Genomic DNA, 13,710 nt, shown 5'->3' with positions numbered 1-13,710 from the left:
TCTCCAAATGGAATTAATTTAATGTGGTGGAGGTTTATTCTCCAGCAGCACGATACAGATGATGCTGTAAGATCTTTTGCTACAGGGCCTCACTTTGTATTTTATTGTTTAAACAATGCGAGGCCCAGGCCAAAATCCCTCCAGTCATTTAATCAGAGGATGTCTCATATTAGAGGCATTTTTCTTGATGACACCATGCGGCTTGTTTTAATACTTAGACAAGTAAGACTGAACACAAAAATGTCTCAGAATGTCTTTCTTCCGCCGGCTAAAAGTCCACAGCCCCTCTTGTCTTGTTTTGCATTTAATCACAGAATGAGGAGGTAATGAAAATGATGGTGTCAACACTATAAAAACCAACACAAAATATTGGTTTATTGCTTCTGAATTAAAAATTATAAATTAAAATCTCTTTCACGTGTGTTGTGTTTTTCACCGTTTGATTTCTCTTCTTCCTCCCAGTCCGAACAGCCCAGTCCAGCCAGTTCCAGCTCCAGTTCAGGCTTTGCTCCCACCCACCACAAACGACAAGGTATCTGTCAGGAATTCCCTCCATTTACAGTGGATCTCATTTTTATTGTGTGTTCAATTTGGAAATGATGTGTATAATTATCCAGTGTAGCTCATATGATCTGAAAAATAAAGCTGAACTTTTAGGGACGAGTTTTATTGCTGAGGTCTTGTATTGTATTGTAGGGGTCATTGTGCGGGGGGGGAGGGGGATTCCCAGAGCAATGAGATCTAAACAAGTATACGATTATTTTTTTAAAGAAATAGTAGTTATATAGGAGAAAACTCACAAAAGTCAAAGAGATAGTGATAGTGGTATTTTTACAATGAAATCTCTACATTGTAATTTATGAGAAAATGTAATATTTTATTATAATTAATTAATCGTCAGAATGTTGCCAGATGTTTGCTTTCACATTCAAATCATTTACAGAAAAAAAAAAAAAAAAAGCTAAATAAAGTGGAACCCACTTAAAAGAGAAGAATCTTCCATATGTTTGAAACCGGCTCATGTTGTTTGCCTTTGACACTTTGTTGTGCCTGTAGCCTACGCACAAACAAACACATGAAGAGCAGTGAATGTTTCAGTACTGGTAATATTCTGTCCACAACTGTGACAGAAATACAGCATTAAAAAGCACTATTTGAATACAATGACGATAAAGTTTCTATTCTAAAAGTTGCTAAGAAATGAGAACAGTCCAAAAGGGCCAGATGGGTTAAGAATGCATTGTTTGACCCATAATATGGGACTTATTGTATTTCTGGAGCTACTGTTCTTGAAGGTGACGTCTGCTTGTGTTTGCAATTTTTCCCTGGATGCAGTGGTGGACTTAATCATCAGGAAAAGGGTGGCTATTCCTGCCACCACCCACACAGGTAACAGTTCCACTGAGACCTGTGAGGCCACCGCAATCCAGTCACATGTGCATGGAGAATATTTTTCCCACTTGTCTATTTGCATGAACATTCATGCACCTCCTTACGGCCATGTCAGCAGGGGTGTTGGTGTGGTACTGTATCTTATAGCACCATCACTGCTGATGCAGCAACATAAGTGCATATTCTCTGTCCTTTTTTTTTTTTTTTGTTGATTACATTTATTATTGTACAAAAGCTTGGAAAACACAAATCAGTGATGGTTGACTTGATCCCCCAGAAGTTTTCACTATAGTATTAAATTTGGATTAATCTGCAGTTGAAACTAGTCCAAAATAGATGAACTTTATTTACAGTTTATTAAAATATCAGTATCCAGCTGTTTAAAGATATCACCAAAGTTTTTATAAACTGCAAGGATGCACTTAGTGAGCAGTTTTTTAAGATTTTCATTGGTATGAACCAATGGGCTTGGAGTATGAGTCACATCAGCTGCTTTCAGACATGCACTGAACTCCGCAGATACTCTGTATTTTGTGTCGGAGTGATCCCCTTCTGGATTCACAGTGAGAGAGTGGGGGGGTTAATGATGCTTCTATACGCAACAGAAGCAAAAATGAAAAAACAAAAGAAAACAAATGTGTTCCGGTGAAAACGCGGTGTCACAGAAGAAACCGACGAAGTAGTCAAGAGAGTTTGAGGCGATAACAGCCGACACATTGTTGGTTTTGTTCTTTTTGTGGTTTTGGGCTTTCCGTGATTTGGTGACCATTAGAAATGAAAATGTTAAATAGTTAAAGACTTATCTTTATGAATAAAAGTCTCACTGGAGTCAACCCTGCAGCTGGTCCTCACCTCCAGTTTCCTGCAGCCACAAGCTCCACTGTACCATCTCACCATTCCTCCACCACAGCATGATCTGCTGCTTTATGCATGTTTTCACTTTAAATTTGAGATCTTTCAAATGAAACTTAATTCCAGTGTTGTCATATGTGTTCTCTCACGCACAGTGTTGGGCCCGCTGCAGTCAGTGATGCAGGATCTGCACTCGGACGACAACGACGAGGATTCAGAGGAAGACGATGACAATGACATGGACTCGGACATGGAGCGATTGGCACACACGCACCTCACACACCACCAGCGCAGGTTAGTAAATGGACATGATCCCTCTGTTGAAGGACCGCTACTCATCATAGACACAGGCATGTTTGTGAATGCGAGCACTGCACACAACTCTACAATGACACAAAACTAAGACCTTTCTTGTTATTATGAGAAGCGGTAAAACATTTTCACATCATTATGAAACACTGATGCAACAAATGAGACTAAGGTGGGCCACTGCAGTCGAGGTAATTGATGGAAAACACATTGTGCGCATGAATCCAGGTGGAATGTCTGAAAGTTCACTTGACATTCAATTTCCGTTACTGTCCCTGAGTGGCAGTAATAAAATGTTCACTGGAAACTTTTGAAGATTTGTCTGATGATCCACTGAGCCACAGTATCCATATCTTAAAATCTCAATATTTGTCATAGATGTGAAGGGCCTACATTTCCCATGAGTATTTGCAGTTGAACTCTGGAAAATGACAAGGCTCTGATAAAGTCACTGTGGACTCCCTGCACCAAACAGCAGACTGAGTGACGTTCAGTCGCCGGGGAACATGTACTGAAGCGTTTGTTTTTTTGTTTTGTTTTTCTCTTCTGTGACTTCCTGTTCAGGGTCAGTTTAAGTGATGGCAGTGAGAGTGACAGCTGCTCGCCCTCACCCCCCTCCCGCATCGAGGCCCCGCCCTTACTGAAGACTACTAATAACCAGGTAAGTTCCTATGATGTCACATATTATGTCTTTGTAATTCAATGCAGCACAACGCAGCCCATGTGTTGACTCTGTAGCCCCAGGTCGCCCAGAGTGACTGACCCTCTGTTTACTTTATCTCCCGTCAGATCCTGGAAGTGAAGAGTCCCAACAAGCAGGGCAAACAGGACAAGAACAAAAACCTTGACTGTGACAAGGTAAACAGGATTCCTTCTTATTTTTCAGTTTAAAACAACCCATTTCAAACAGATCAGAGGAATATTATCTGTAAGAAATTGAGATAGTGTAAACGCTATTTGTATATATATATATATTTATATTTATTTATATCCTGATGACCACTTAACGGTACAGACAATTGCGGAATGGGGAAGGCTGGTATTGAACCACCAGCCGCCCACAGGAGTTTACTTAAGTGTGTTACATCATTCAGACAGACAGAGGGTAGATGTGTGTTCATCAGCTCGGCCCCAGATGACGACATGACTGTCACACAGCTTGGCTCCGATATGAATAGGTGGAAACATGACTCATTAACATGGTTGTTGTTGGATGATTCTAACCTTCTCGTTGTTTTTGTGTAGCAACTACACTGCAGTGCGAAGCTCCTTGCATGAAACCATTTTACGCCTCGTCAACTCTGCTTACTCATCAGTGAGCTCGTCCGTATCAACTCATGCTGTGCAACTCAGCAGCTGCATATGAAACACGCGAAATACACATTTTATTTTCAGTTGTAGTAGGATCCCATCGCTTTCAAAGGTAGCTCATATGTCTGCCTGCATTTGGAGAGCTTTGACAAGATGATGCAAAATATATATGTGATACTGTCAAACAAAATAAAAATGATTTGTAGATGTTAATCTACAGCGACCCCTGTCTTCTCCCTGTATGTCCTGTCTATATCATCAAATACATACATGCATGCAGGACTACACAAGGAACCACAGACAGATACTAATACATACCTGCAGCAAAAGAAATGAAAACATAATAGTAGTAAAATAATATTGAATAATATACTTGAAAGCAGTTGTTGGTAGGAGTGATCATGTTTAGACTGTATACATTTATTTTATTCCTTAAATGTACTTTAGAGGCTATATAAGGAGACAGTTTACTTTCAGTTAAAGATGTTCAAATAACTAAACCCCTAACATCTTTGTTCAACAAAAGCAATTGTACAAGGTGTGGTTTACTTGTATGATTTAGCATTAGTGTGTTTGCAGCTCTGTATTCATTTGCCATCTCCTATAGTATTAGGACAAATTAGTGTCCGGGGGCAACCGCCATTGTTTTGGTGCTTCTGGTGTAGACGGAGGATTGTCAAACGTTCCTCCACCCACAAACACAAAGTGATTCGATTTTGTGGGTGCATGCTTTCCACACGGACCGTTTACCTGCGGCAACTATATCCTGCTCAAACATGATTGGTTAAACCTGAAACAGGATACAGAAACGTGCCCCAAAATCGTGTCCTTCACCTCCAAATTCTGCATTTTCACATGTAAAAATAGAGATCGCTCTGTATTTAACCTGAATTATTTTCAGTTACTGATTGTCATTTTAAACCTGGGATGTGTTAAAGCTCTAGAATGACTCCTTGTCATTCCTCCAACAGTTCTATAATACACTTTTCTATTGTTTGTGTGCAGAGCTTTTTAGAAGCAGTCTATGGTGTGGACTTCATCCTACCTAGTGTATCTGCAAGGAAGATTTTATATTCAGTTTTTTTTTATAAAATGAACTGAATTCGCTGTTTAACTGTTCATGTGTGTGGCTTATATAGAACTTTAAATGATTAAGTGAACTACTGTTGTTTCATATGTCACATATCAGTTATTTTAATGGTCTGTTAAGCAACCGACACAATACTCAACCTGGTCCACTGCAAGGAACTGTTTGCCTGTTAATTTAAATTGTATTAATATTGAACATATTGAACAACCTAAGCATACTAAATATTTGGACAATTTACCATAGACTTGCCAAAGTTTAAGCCAGTAAGATGAACGGTTTGCAAGATATGTGTTCCACATACAGACTTAGAATATCAGGGGTCCACACAGGGGTCCAACGTGTTCAATATCCTGTGTCCGACAGCTGGTTCCTGTGTAGATGTGAGTACAGAAGATACTAACACTAAAACACTGCTGTGTGTTTTTTAAGGCTTACCTGGATGAGCTGGTGGAGCTGCACAAAAGACTGATGACACTAAGAGAGGGTCACATACTGCAACAGGTGAGCTGCAGCTGTCCAACAGCGTGTGACACTACAGTCACTCACCTTCGCGTCGCACCGCCGTTCGCCCTGCCTCGTCTACTGAACCCTATCCCATGATGCACTTCACACATTTAACAGTCCGAGGCACACGCACACTGGTGAACGTAAGGGTTTTTGAATTTCACAATACTGCCAAGTGATCAGTGAACACTGATGGGTTTATCGTGGCTCAGTGAATCCATGCATGTCCTGTAGCGGCGGTCTCAGTCGGCCGATGGGTCCACCGGGAATAAGTTGCTCTTTGATAATGACGGATTATTATTAAGATGAGTAAATAGTTCTGTCTACATGATGCAGTTGAGCTGAATTGTCCTTGTCTTTGTCTGTACAGCAGTGTGGTTGGGGACGGGGGCTGCAGGACTTAAGACATAGCCACAGTTTTTTTAAGAAAAGCTGAATAACATTTCCTTTTCCACACGATGTGGCAAAGACCCTGTTTACTCCTAGATTAAAGCAAGAGTGGATAAGGGGGACAGGAACAGTCCTCTCCTCAGTTGTCACGCTATTCGAGACACTTGTGAAGAACAACACAGGGCGAAAAGCAAGAAAACACAGAGCGCTCTTTTTTGCAAATGAGAGGAGAATGTGACCAGAATTGGACAGAGTTCATATTTCGATCTTGAAATATATTTAAGTGGTGTAAATGGATTTAAAGCACAATGTTAACAACCAATCTACGTGGAGCGATTAACAGACATTAATACACAAAAGGAACAGGAATGTTTCTGCATTGATTTTTCACATTAGACGTTTGACTTCTCTTTAAATATATCATCTTGTTGTGTCCTGGCATCATTTATTACCCACATTCGCAAGTGTAACTTGTTCCACTTTATGAAAACATAGTTCAACTACTATCCTCACCTGAACATTGTAGTTTTATTAAAAATGTCTTTGTGTAATATGTTTTTGTTTATATTAGACCAGTAACTAACAGCAGTTAACCTAAAGGTATAAAATGCCAATAAGAAAACATTTAATTTAGTTTTAATTTAACGTTTGGGCTTTAATTTCCTGTTTTATTATAAAGTTTAAGTCAACACTGAACTGTGAGGTTCCAGGTAAAATATACTGAGTGAGTTCCCACAGTTTTCACTGCTCTCAGCATAATATCGTACACGTTGTTGCAGTGGATTAGAGGAGGAGCTGTAATCTGTTACAGATCCTCTGTAATCTGTGGTTTCATCTGGAAGCAATGAATTATTTGGTTAACCTCCCTCCACCTAAGAGATTGCATGTTTCTTGCTTATATTTTCTCGGCCTATCGTATGACGGCATTAATGGATCTTCCCAGTGGAGGCTGCCAAGTTCTGCCTCGCTCTCCTAACAAGACGTCTGGCTCTGAGGAAGCCCGAAATCCCATCCAATGCGGCGTCGCTTTCACTGGCACAGTAATCAGGCTATTCTGGCAGAGTTCACCAACTGGCTTCACTTCCTGTTACAAGAGATGGAAATGATTAAGTCGCAGCCTCTCTGCACACTGGTGGGACACACACACACGGCTGCACTGTGGGACTCCACATGAGTTTGGTAGCTTGTTTCCAGTTGAGTCCCAAACAGAGAAAATGAGCAAACAGGGCCGAATCGTCACCCACGCAGCGCAAACAAGTAGGCAAAGTGTGAAGTGACACTCGAGCATCTGACTTGCATCTGCCCTGTGATTAAAGCAGGCTGCCATTCCTTCCACAGGGGCTTTGTAGTGTGAACAGATTCAGGTTTTTTTCCAAACTGACTGCATCTAAAACATTGCTGTGGTCCCAGTCAGTCAGCTAATTCTATTAAAAAAAAAAAAAAAAAAAAAAAAAGACTTCTTCTAAATCATCTTCTTTTGGTCAGCCAACACCGAAACATCTAATCAGAGGGAAAGCTCAGTAGACACATAATGTGGTGGTTCAGCTTAATCCAAGAAAACAACCAGCGGAAAATAGTCAACACAAATGTATTTAACTCTGTGTAAGTGTTAGTGAACAGTTTTGTTTTTGCAGTGTATCAGAAGACGGCCTGTCGATTGTTTAAGATCCTCCGTAATCATTTCTCATCTACACATTTTTATTCAGAGACTTTATTATAAGAAAAAGTCATTTGTTTCTTACAAAACTCTAAACACGACTGTTGTTCTGTGAACAATGAAGTGATGGTTCTTCCCGGGTTTTTGATTCCAGCTTTACAAACACAAAAGACATTTTGTGAAGAAAATTGATTTGTCCCTCCTGTGGAATTCAGCAAATCGTCAGTTAAGATGTTTTAATTGTGTTAGCGCCTAAAAATGTTGAGTTTTGTTTCTCCAAGTTCTTAGTGAATGATTTCTGGATCTTGTTTTAAAAAAAATGTACATGCAGATTATGCAACATGTTTTCCCTTTTAGTTTCCTATCATAAGAGTGAGACAGACGTGTGGGATTGTTTGGACTGAGTGCTGTTCTAGCTTCATTTAAAATAGCATTTGAAGAGGCTCGGAGCCTGAAGAACAAAAACTGTTTAACCATGATTCCATATGTCCACAATTCTTCCAGTCTTGCCTGTAAATTGAAATACTTAAAGGAGTAAAAAGTGGCAGTAGAACAGAATTACTGAAAAGGCTTTAATGGTGGTAAAAACTGAAGGTGTCAGTCATAAGCTGCTGTCAAACATGCACTGAACTCCGTTGATATACTCTGGATTTTCTCCGGAGGCAGTGCACGTGTGAATGCAAATGTCTGAGTGAGAGGCTCCGGATTATCTGCAGACTTTCTCTCCCTGACCCCCTGGTAGAGGCAAAACTGACGCAGAACTGGAAAAAAAAAAAAAAAAAAAAAGAGGTGTGAAGCGTGAGTGAAGACATTATTTCTATTCTCATTCTACCCGAGAATAGAACTAAATACCTCCTGTATTTACCCACCATCCCCTGTGTTTTCCAGATTGTGAACCTGATTGAAGAGACTGGACACTTTCACATCACAAACACTACTTTTGACTTCGACCTTTGCTCTTTGGACAGAAGTACAGTAAGGAAACTCCAGAGTTACCTGGAGACCTCCGGACTGTCCTGAGGCCCCCGAGCAGCTGGCTGCTGGATCTCTGTCTCCACATAGACTTCTGACTTCCCTTGAATGAACTCTTTCGATGCAATGCAAAAGCCCCACTGTGGCCGGGTCCAGTTGCTGTGTGTGTCCATCCTGCTGGTTGGACTGGGCTCTCTGAATGCAGAGGTCGTCCCGCTGCAGAAAACCAGATCGAGGTGTGGCGGGGATGAGCCCTGTCGATCAGGAGATCACCCAGAAAGCCTTGAAAACTTGATCTCGAAGAAAAATGAAGTGGGGAGTGGTGACCGTGTTCTCTTAATGAATGTGCATATTGTTACCATGTATGTTTCTTGATTTGTTGTACATTGTGACAAACGCATGGTCAACATTGCCTTACAAAATTGTAAGTCTTATTTATTGAATTTAATTTGCAGGCGTGTGTGTATTTGAAATGGCAAAAAAAAAAAGAAAAGAAAAGCAGCAGAATGAGACTTTGTTAAAGCACTTCACAGTTGACCCATCCTTGATTCTGTGTGACAGTCGAGCATCACTACAATAATGTCACTGACTTCGATTTTAAATTTTTATAGAAACCAAAAACTGCCACAACAGCTGTCGATGTGATTTGTTTTCCTCTTGATAAAAAAAAACAGAATCAATGTCCAACTCCAGCGAAAGTTATTTGTAAATCTGCAATTTACATAAAACACACAAACCTGTCAGCAGTCGGACAGAAACACTAAATACTTGTTATGTGAGAATCATGAAAGAGGCCTGGCCAGCTTAGATTAGTCTTGGTCAATTGCAGAACCATTTTCACAAAGTGGTTTTGCTTTTGTCCGTGACTTTGTCAAAGAACTGAGCAGCAAGACAATAGGAGGATGAAATATTTGTGGTTGGAGAACAAGGTTTTACTGGGCAGCATTGAAGGCCACACCGAACCCATAACTGCAAATTCATTTAAAGATGTCATCGACACAGATGAGATCACTGCCTACATAACATTTGAGATGGGATGAGTCACACAAATTGGGGATAACGGCCCTGGTTTACAGTCGATCTCGTCAAAGGTGGTTGTGATGCTCCCCTCGGGTGTACACACACGACCTGCGCGCGTCACACCGCGACCTAGGATTTGCATAAATTGGGAATAATCATCCGTTTTGAGAATGGATGCAACTCACGGAAAAGTGCATGACTGATGCTGTCAATGTGGCACAATGAGGGGGCGATGTCTTACTGTGAGACAAAGAAATAGGACACGATGTATAAATACCACACAGACGCAATCATTTAGCACCTTTTGGTTGTTTCCTCTAAAGGAAAGCTTGTGTCAAAGGATCTAATCTTGAATTCATTTCCAACATGACTTGCAAACATTCGTTTTGCATCCATGAAAAATTCACTCTGAAAGAATTTCACTACACACCTTTTTTTTGAGATATGAGCGGAGTGAGCTGAGCACAAATCACCGAGGTGGTTCATCATCACATTTTTTTTTATGGTCCTGCATCATTGGCCGCAGCTTAAAGACAGCAGAGCCAGTGGAACATGGCAAAAATCATGGTCAACGGATTCACTCGGTTTGAGATCGGACTAACGTTTGTCTAGAGAATATCATGTCTTTGCCATTGGGGGGTGGGGGGGGGAAGGATTTGTAGAACAGAGCCGAGCCCCGTCGGAGGAAAGGGAGGACTAGCTCCCTTTACGATGTCCGCGGAGTAAAGAAACTTCCGCGTGCTGCATTTCTGAAATGTGTGATGAAATTATTGGGCTAAATCTAATGCTACGGGTGAAAAAAAAAAAAAAAAAAGTAAGATCTTTTATTTATTTTGTTGGAGCTTGAGTTGTTAAATCAAAGCCCAGCATTCATTTTCCGAGGAGAAAGCCTTTGTTTGATTTGAGGACACTTTTGCCAGAATGACAAACTGTTCCGGTCTTCTCCAAATGACCTTAAAGGGGTTTTGCTTGCCCTGTGCTCTGTCTTATGGTTTCTTGTGTATTTTGGGGACATACAATAAACATTCTGTATGATGTACAGATGAGTTACTAAGCTATTTGTTTATGAGCTTTATTTTTGGCTTTGTTTTTTTTCCAGCAGCTACAGATGTTTTCATTACTATTTGAGCACAAGCTCTGTTTGCCCTTTTTTTCTTTTTTGAGTGAAAGATTACCAACAATTTTTTATGATCTTTGATGCTTTGAACTTCAAATTAAAGGTTCAGTGAGTAAGATTTAAAGACTTTGTTTAGAGCGGGTCCTCTTTACGGAGGCCGCCATGTTTTTTTAACATAGCCAAAACTGGACAAACTAAACAACTTTTGAGTTTTTATGACAACTGAAGTCTACCACAGGTTCTCTAGATCACCACTAGATGTCACTAAATTCTACACACTGAACCTTTAAAGCTCTTATATCTAGGAAATAAAAATATCTGTCTCCTCCTATTGTTAGTGTGAGAAACTACAGGTGGTGCGATGAATGGGCAGAAAACACAGCACCAGTGTCCAATAATCACTGATTTGGACTCCAAGAGAGAATCAAGGGACTATTGTTGCCCAGAAAAACATTATTCTCTACATATATAGGTAGCTTTATATTAAACATTTAATTCTTGAATGTGTTCTAATGTTTCCTGACTTCTTTTCAATATCATGTTCTTTTATTTTATACAGCAGTCAGTCACAGATTTCTGTTACTATTACTTGTTTTCTCACAAAGGTGCATTTGGGTGACGTTAGTAATGTAGGAAATCCACAATGCGGGCGCTCATAGTTAGCAGCTGCTTTCATTCCCATGGTTATCAGTGACTGGTAAATATTGTGCATCACACACACTGCTCCACTGCAGGGTGTAAGTAACTCCATCACTTGTTTTTCAAATGTTTTTACCCACATCCAGATGGAGACATGCTCTCGAAACATGAAGCTGTGATTTATTACAACTTGGGTTTAGTTTCCATAGCGCTGGTAATCAGTGGTACTGACTCATGATAACGTTTCTACAAGCACAAACACTGACTGTGGAAAATCGGGCTTCTGAGTTTGATTCAAATCTACAGTGAGTGTTTTTTAAGTCAAGTGTTTAGGCTCAGTATCTCAGGTTCACAATTTGAGAGCAATAAAAATCCATTTTATTCCTTTTATTTTAGGATTTCGATCGGAGAAGAAAACTTCAATTTACGGTAAGTAAATTATTAATTGTAAGTAAAATATTGTAACCAACAACTGATAGTCAGAGCCACAAATAGACAGAAAACGTGCATTGAAATACACTCCAATGCTCTAATGTTCATCAAACACATCAGTTTACTGTCCATTGCTGCAGCTCCTCTTTTCAGCCTCTGACTGAAACACTTTAGCCCCCCCCCCCTCCTCCTGATAAAGCCCACTTTGTTCTGAATGGCCAGCCGGCCCACTCTGTTGTGTGCACGTGGGGAATGTCTGCCTCTCCTCTCTCTTTACCTGGCTCTGCAGAACGTTTGCACACACAAAAAATATTTTATAACATGCTGCAGAAAATAAAAAGTGAAAAAGCATCATGTGTCTTATAAAGTAAATGTAAACAAAATCCCCAACACTGGCACAATATGGAATATCAACACAAGTTACGATAATGATCGTTACAGACAATACACAAAACCACGTTATCATTCAATTTTTTTATTTAAACTCACCTTTAACTAGTTTATTGTGTGAATTGCGGTCAAAACTGTTACTAATACACATTATACAAACCACAGCTGTCAAAACCAAATGAAAGTTGGTGAGCTCGGTGTGTGTCGCACGGAATCTGTTCTCTGCATGAAGGCTACCGATGGCAGACCTGATCAAAAACACATGGTGCTGCTTTACACTGGGAATCATCCACAGACAGGGTTAAATGAATTATGTGAATTTCATGTGAAGACTTTGATTCTAAAAATACTATAAAAATGTGTACTTGTGTTGCTGGCAGTGCTGATTAGACCGTCCATAATGTAATCTAGAAGAGTTAATAGGTCAGTAAGAGTGGAAGTCATTTGGTTTCCTCTGGTGGATGTTCTTTTTGTGTCGGTCTAAGTGGGTGGTCTGATCGAGGAAAAGCTGGGAGTCGTCCAGTTTCTCCATTTATTGTGGGCGAAGAATCTCACATGCTTGATGTCATGCATCTTACCAGGCCTGCTTCTGGAACAACCTGTTCCTGCTGACTGGAGGATAAATGTTAAAAATGTCTGTGCGGAGGAGTCGGCAGGTTGGTCTCTGTTCTCTCCACATTCAGTCGTGGTGGAAATCGGTTCCGGTTCCATTTTCTCTGGTGTGATTTGTATTTATGTTTCGGCAACATTGCCAAATTTAGATTTGACAGCAGAAATCTTAATGTGTCAGTTTGGTATGAAAATCCTCCGCACATTTATGCTCCTTCTGACTTGAACTGAGCCCGTGGGCAGGCACAAAGACAGGCCGTCATAACCTACACACACACACACACACACACCGTGGTGGAAGTGGCTGTGGGAGGAATGCAGAGGAATGAAGAGACACGGATCTTCACACTTCTTTGCACCTCAACACACCTCACTGTGATTTGTCGGTGTGATTGTCTAGAAAGTTGCACAGTTGGCCCAATGTGTGATATCCAACTGTTCCTTTTAAGGAACCCTCTAAATGAACTGTTTTGCAAAATACACACACACAAAAATGAAAAGCATCAGACACATAAATTGCACACACTATTATTATCCCAATTGGAATATACTAACATTTCGCATTTATAATAATGCCTTACCTGCCCAGGTAATATCCCACCAGTCTGGTGTCCATGTTCTCCAGTATTATAACAAGCTGAATCCTCTGTTGCTCTTTGAAATCTACAGCTTCCATGACAAAACTCTCTGTGCATCATTTACTTTCTTCTATCCAACAGTTCTTTTATCTCTATTAGAGAGCTCAAAGAATATTTTTTAAGTTTAACTAAAAGCGTGAACATTAAATATACATAGTTATAAATAAAAACCATCTCAGTCGTACGACATACTGTTGAGGATGGCTCGGCTCCAAGGCTGGAGCTTTGGCTTTTTGTGTCACTTCTAATGTCAGTGGGATTTTGGATGACGTTTCCTGAGTCGAGAGCAGAACCTCTGTGGACTCCAGGTTTGGTCCTCTGCCAGGGACGAGCCTGCTTTGTATCAGAGCTGACAGAACTGGCAGTGAAAAGATAAACTTGCTCATGA

At 40.4% G+C, this 13,710-nt stretch overlaps 1 protein-coding gene across 7 annotated transcripts in view; it reads left to right on the top strand.

The window, feature by feature from the left end:
• mllt3 (MLLT3 super elongation complex subunit) overlaps positions 1-10,551 on the top strand; it is a 49,204-nt gene extending 38,653 nt beyond the window's left edge. For 2 of the 7 annotated variants that reach the window (XM_069518600.1, XM_020100225.2), the window contains exons 8-14: positions 463-532; positions 1,336-1,389; positions 2,400-2,538; positions 3,118-3,214; positions 3,343-3,411; positions 5,384-5,455; positions 8,394-8,905. In XM_069518600.1, the coding sequence (XP_069374701.1) occupies positions 463-532; positions 1,336-1,389; positions 2,400-2,538; positions 3,118-3,214; positions 3,343-3,411; positions 5,384-5,455; positions 8,394-8,525 (633 nt within the window). In that variant the 3' untranslated portion in view covers positions 8,526-8,905. Of the gene's footprint in view, positions 1-462; positions 533-1,335; positions 1,390-2,399; positions 2,539-3,117; positions 3,215-3,342; positions 3,412-3,798; positions 3,967-5,383; positions 5,456-6,791; positions 6,924-8,393 lie in introns of those variants that run through there. The other 5 variants (XM_069518601.1, XM_069518602.1, XM_020100228.2 and 2 more) reach the window with 5 other exon arrangements.
• The last annotated feature ends 3,159 nt before the right edge of the window (positions 10,552-13,710 follow it).

Source organism: Paralichthys olivaceus, chromosome 22 (assembly GCF_024713975.1).
Source record: "Paralichthys olivaceus isolate ysfri-2021 chromosome 22, ASM2471397v2, whole genome shotgun sequence".
Taxonomy (NCBI): Eukaryota; Metazoa; Chordata; class Actinopteri; order Pleuronectiformes; family Paralichthyidae; genus Paralichthys; species Paralichthys olivaceus.
Note: the sequence above shows the minus strand (reverse complement) of the source record. Positions and strands in the feature narration are given on the sequence as shown.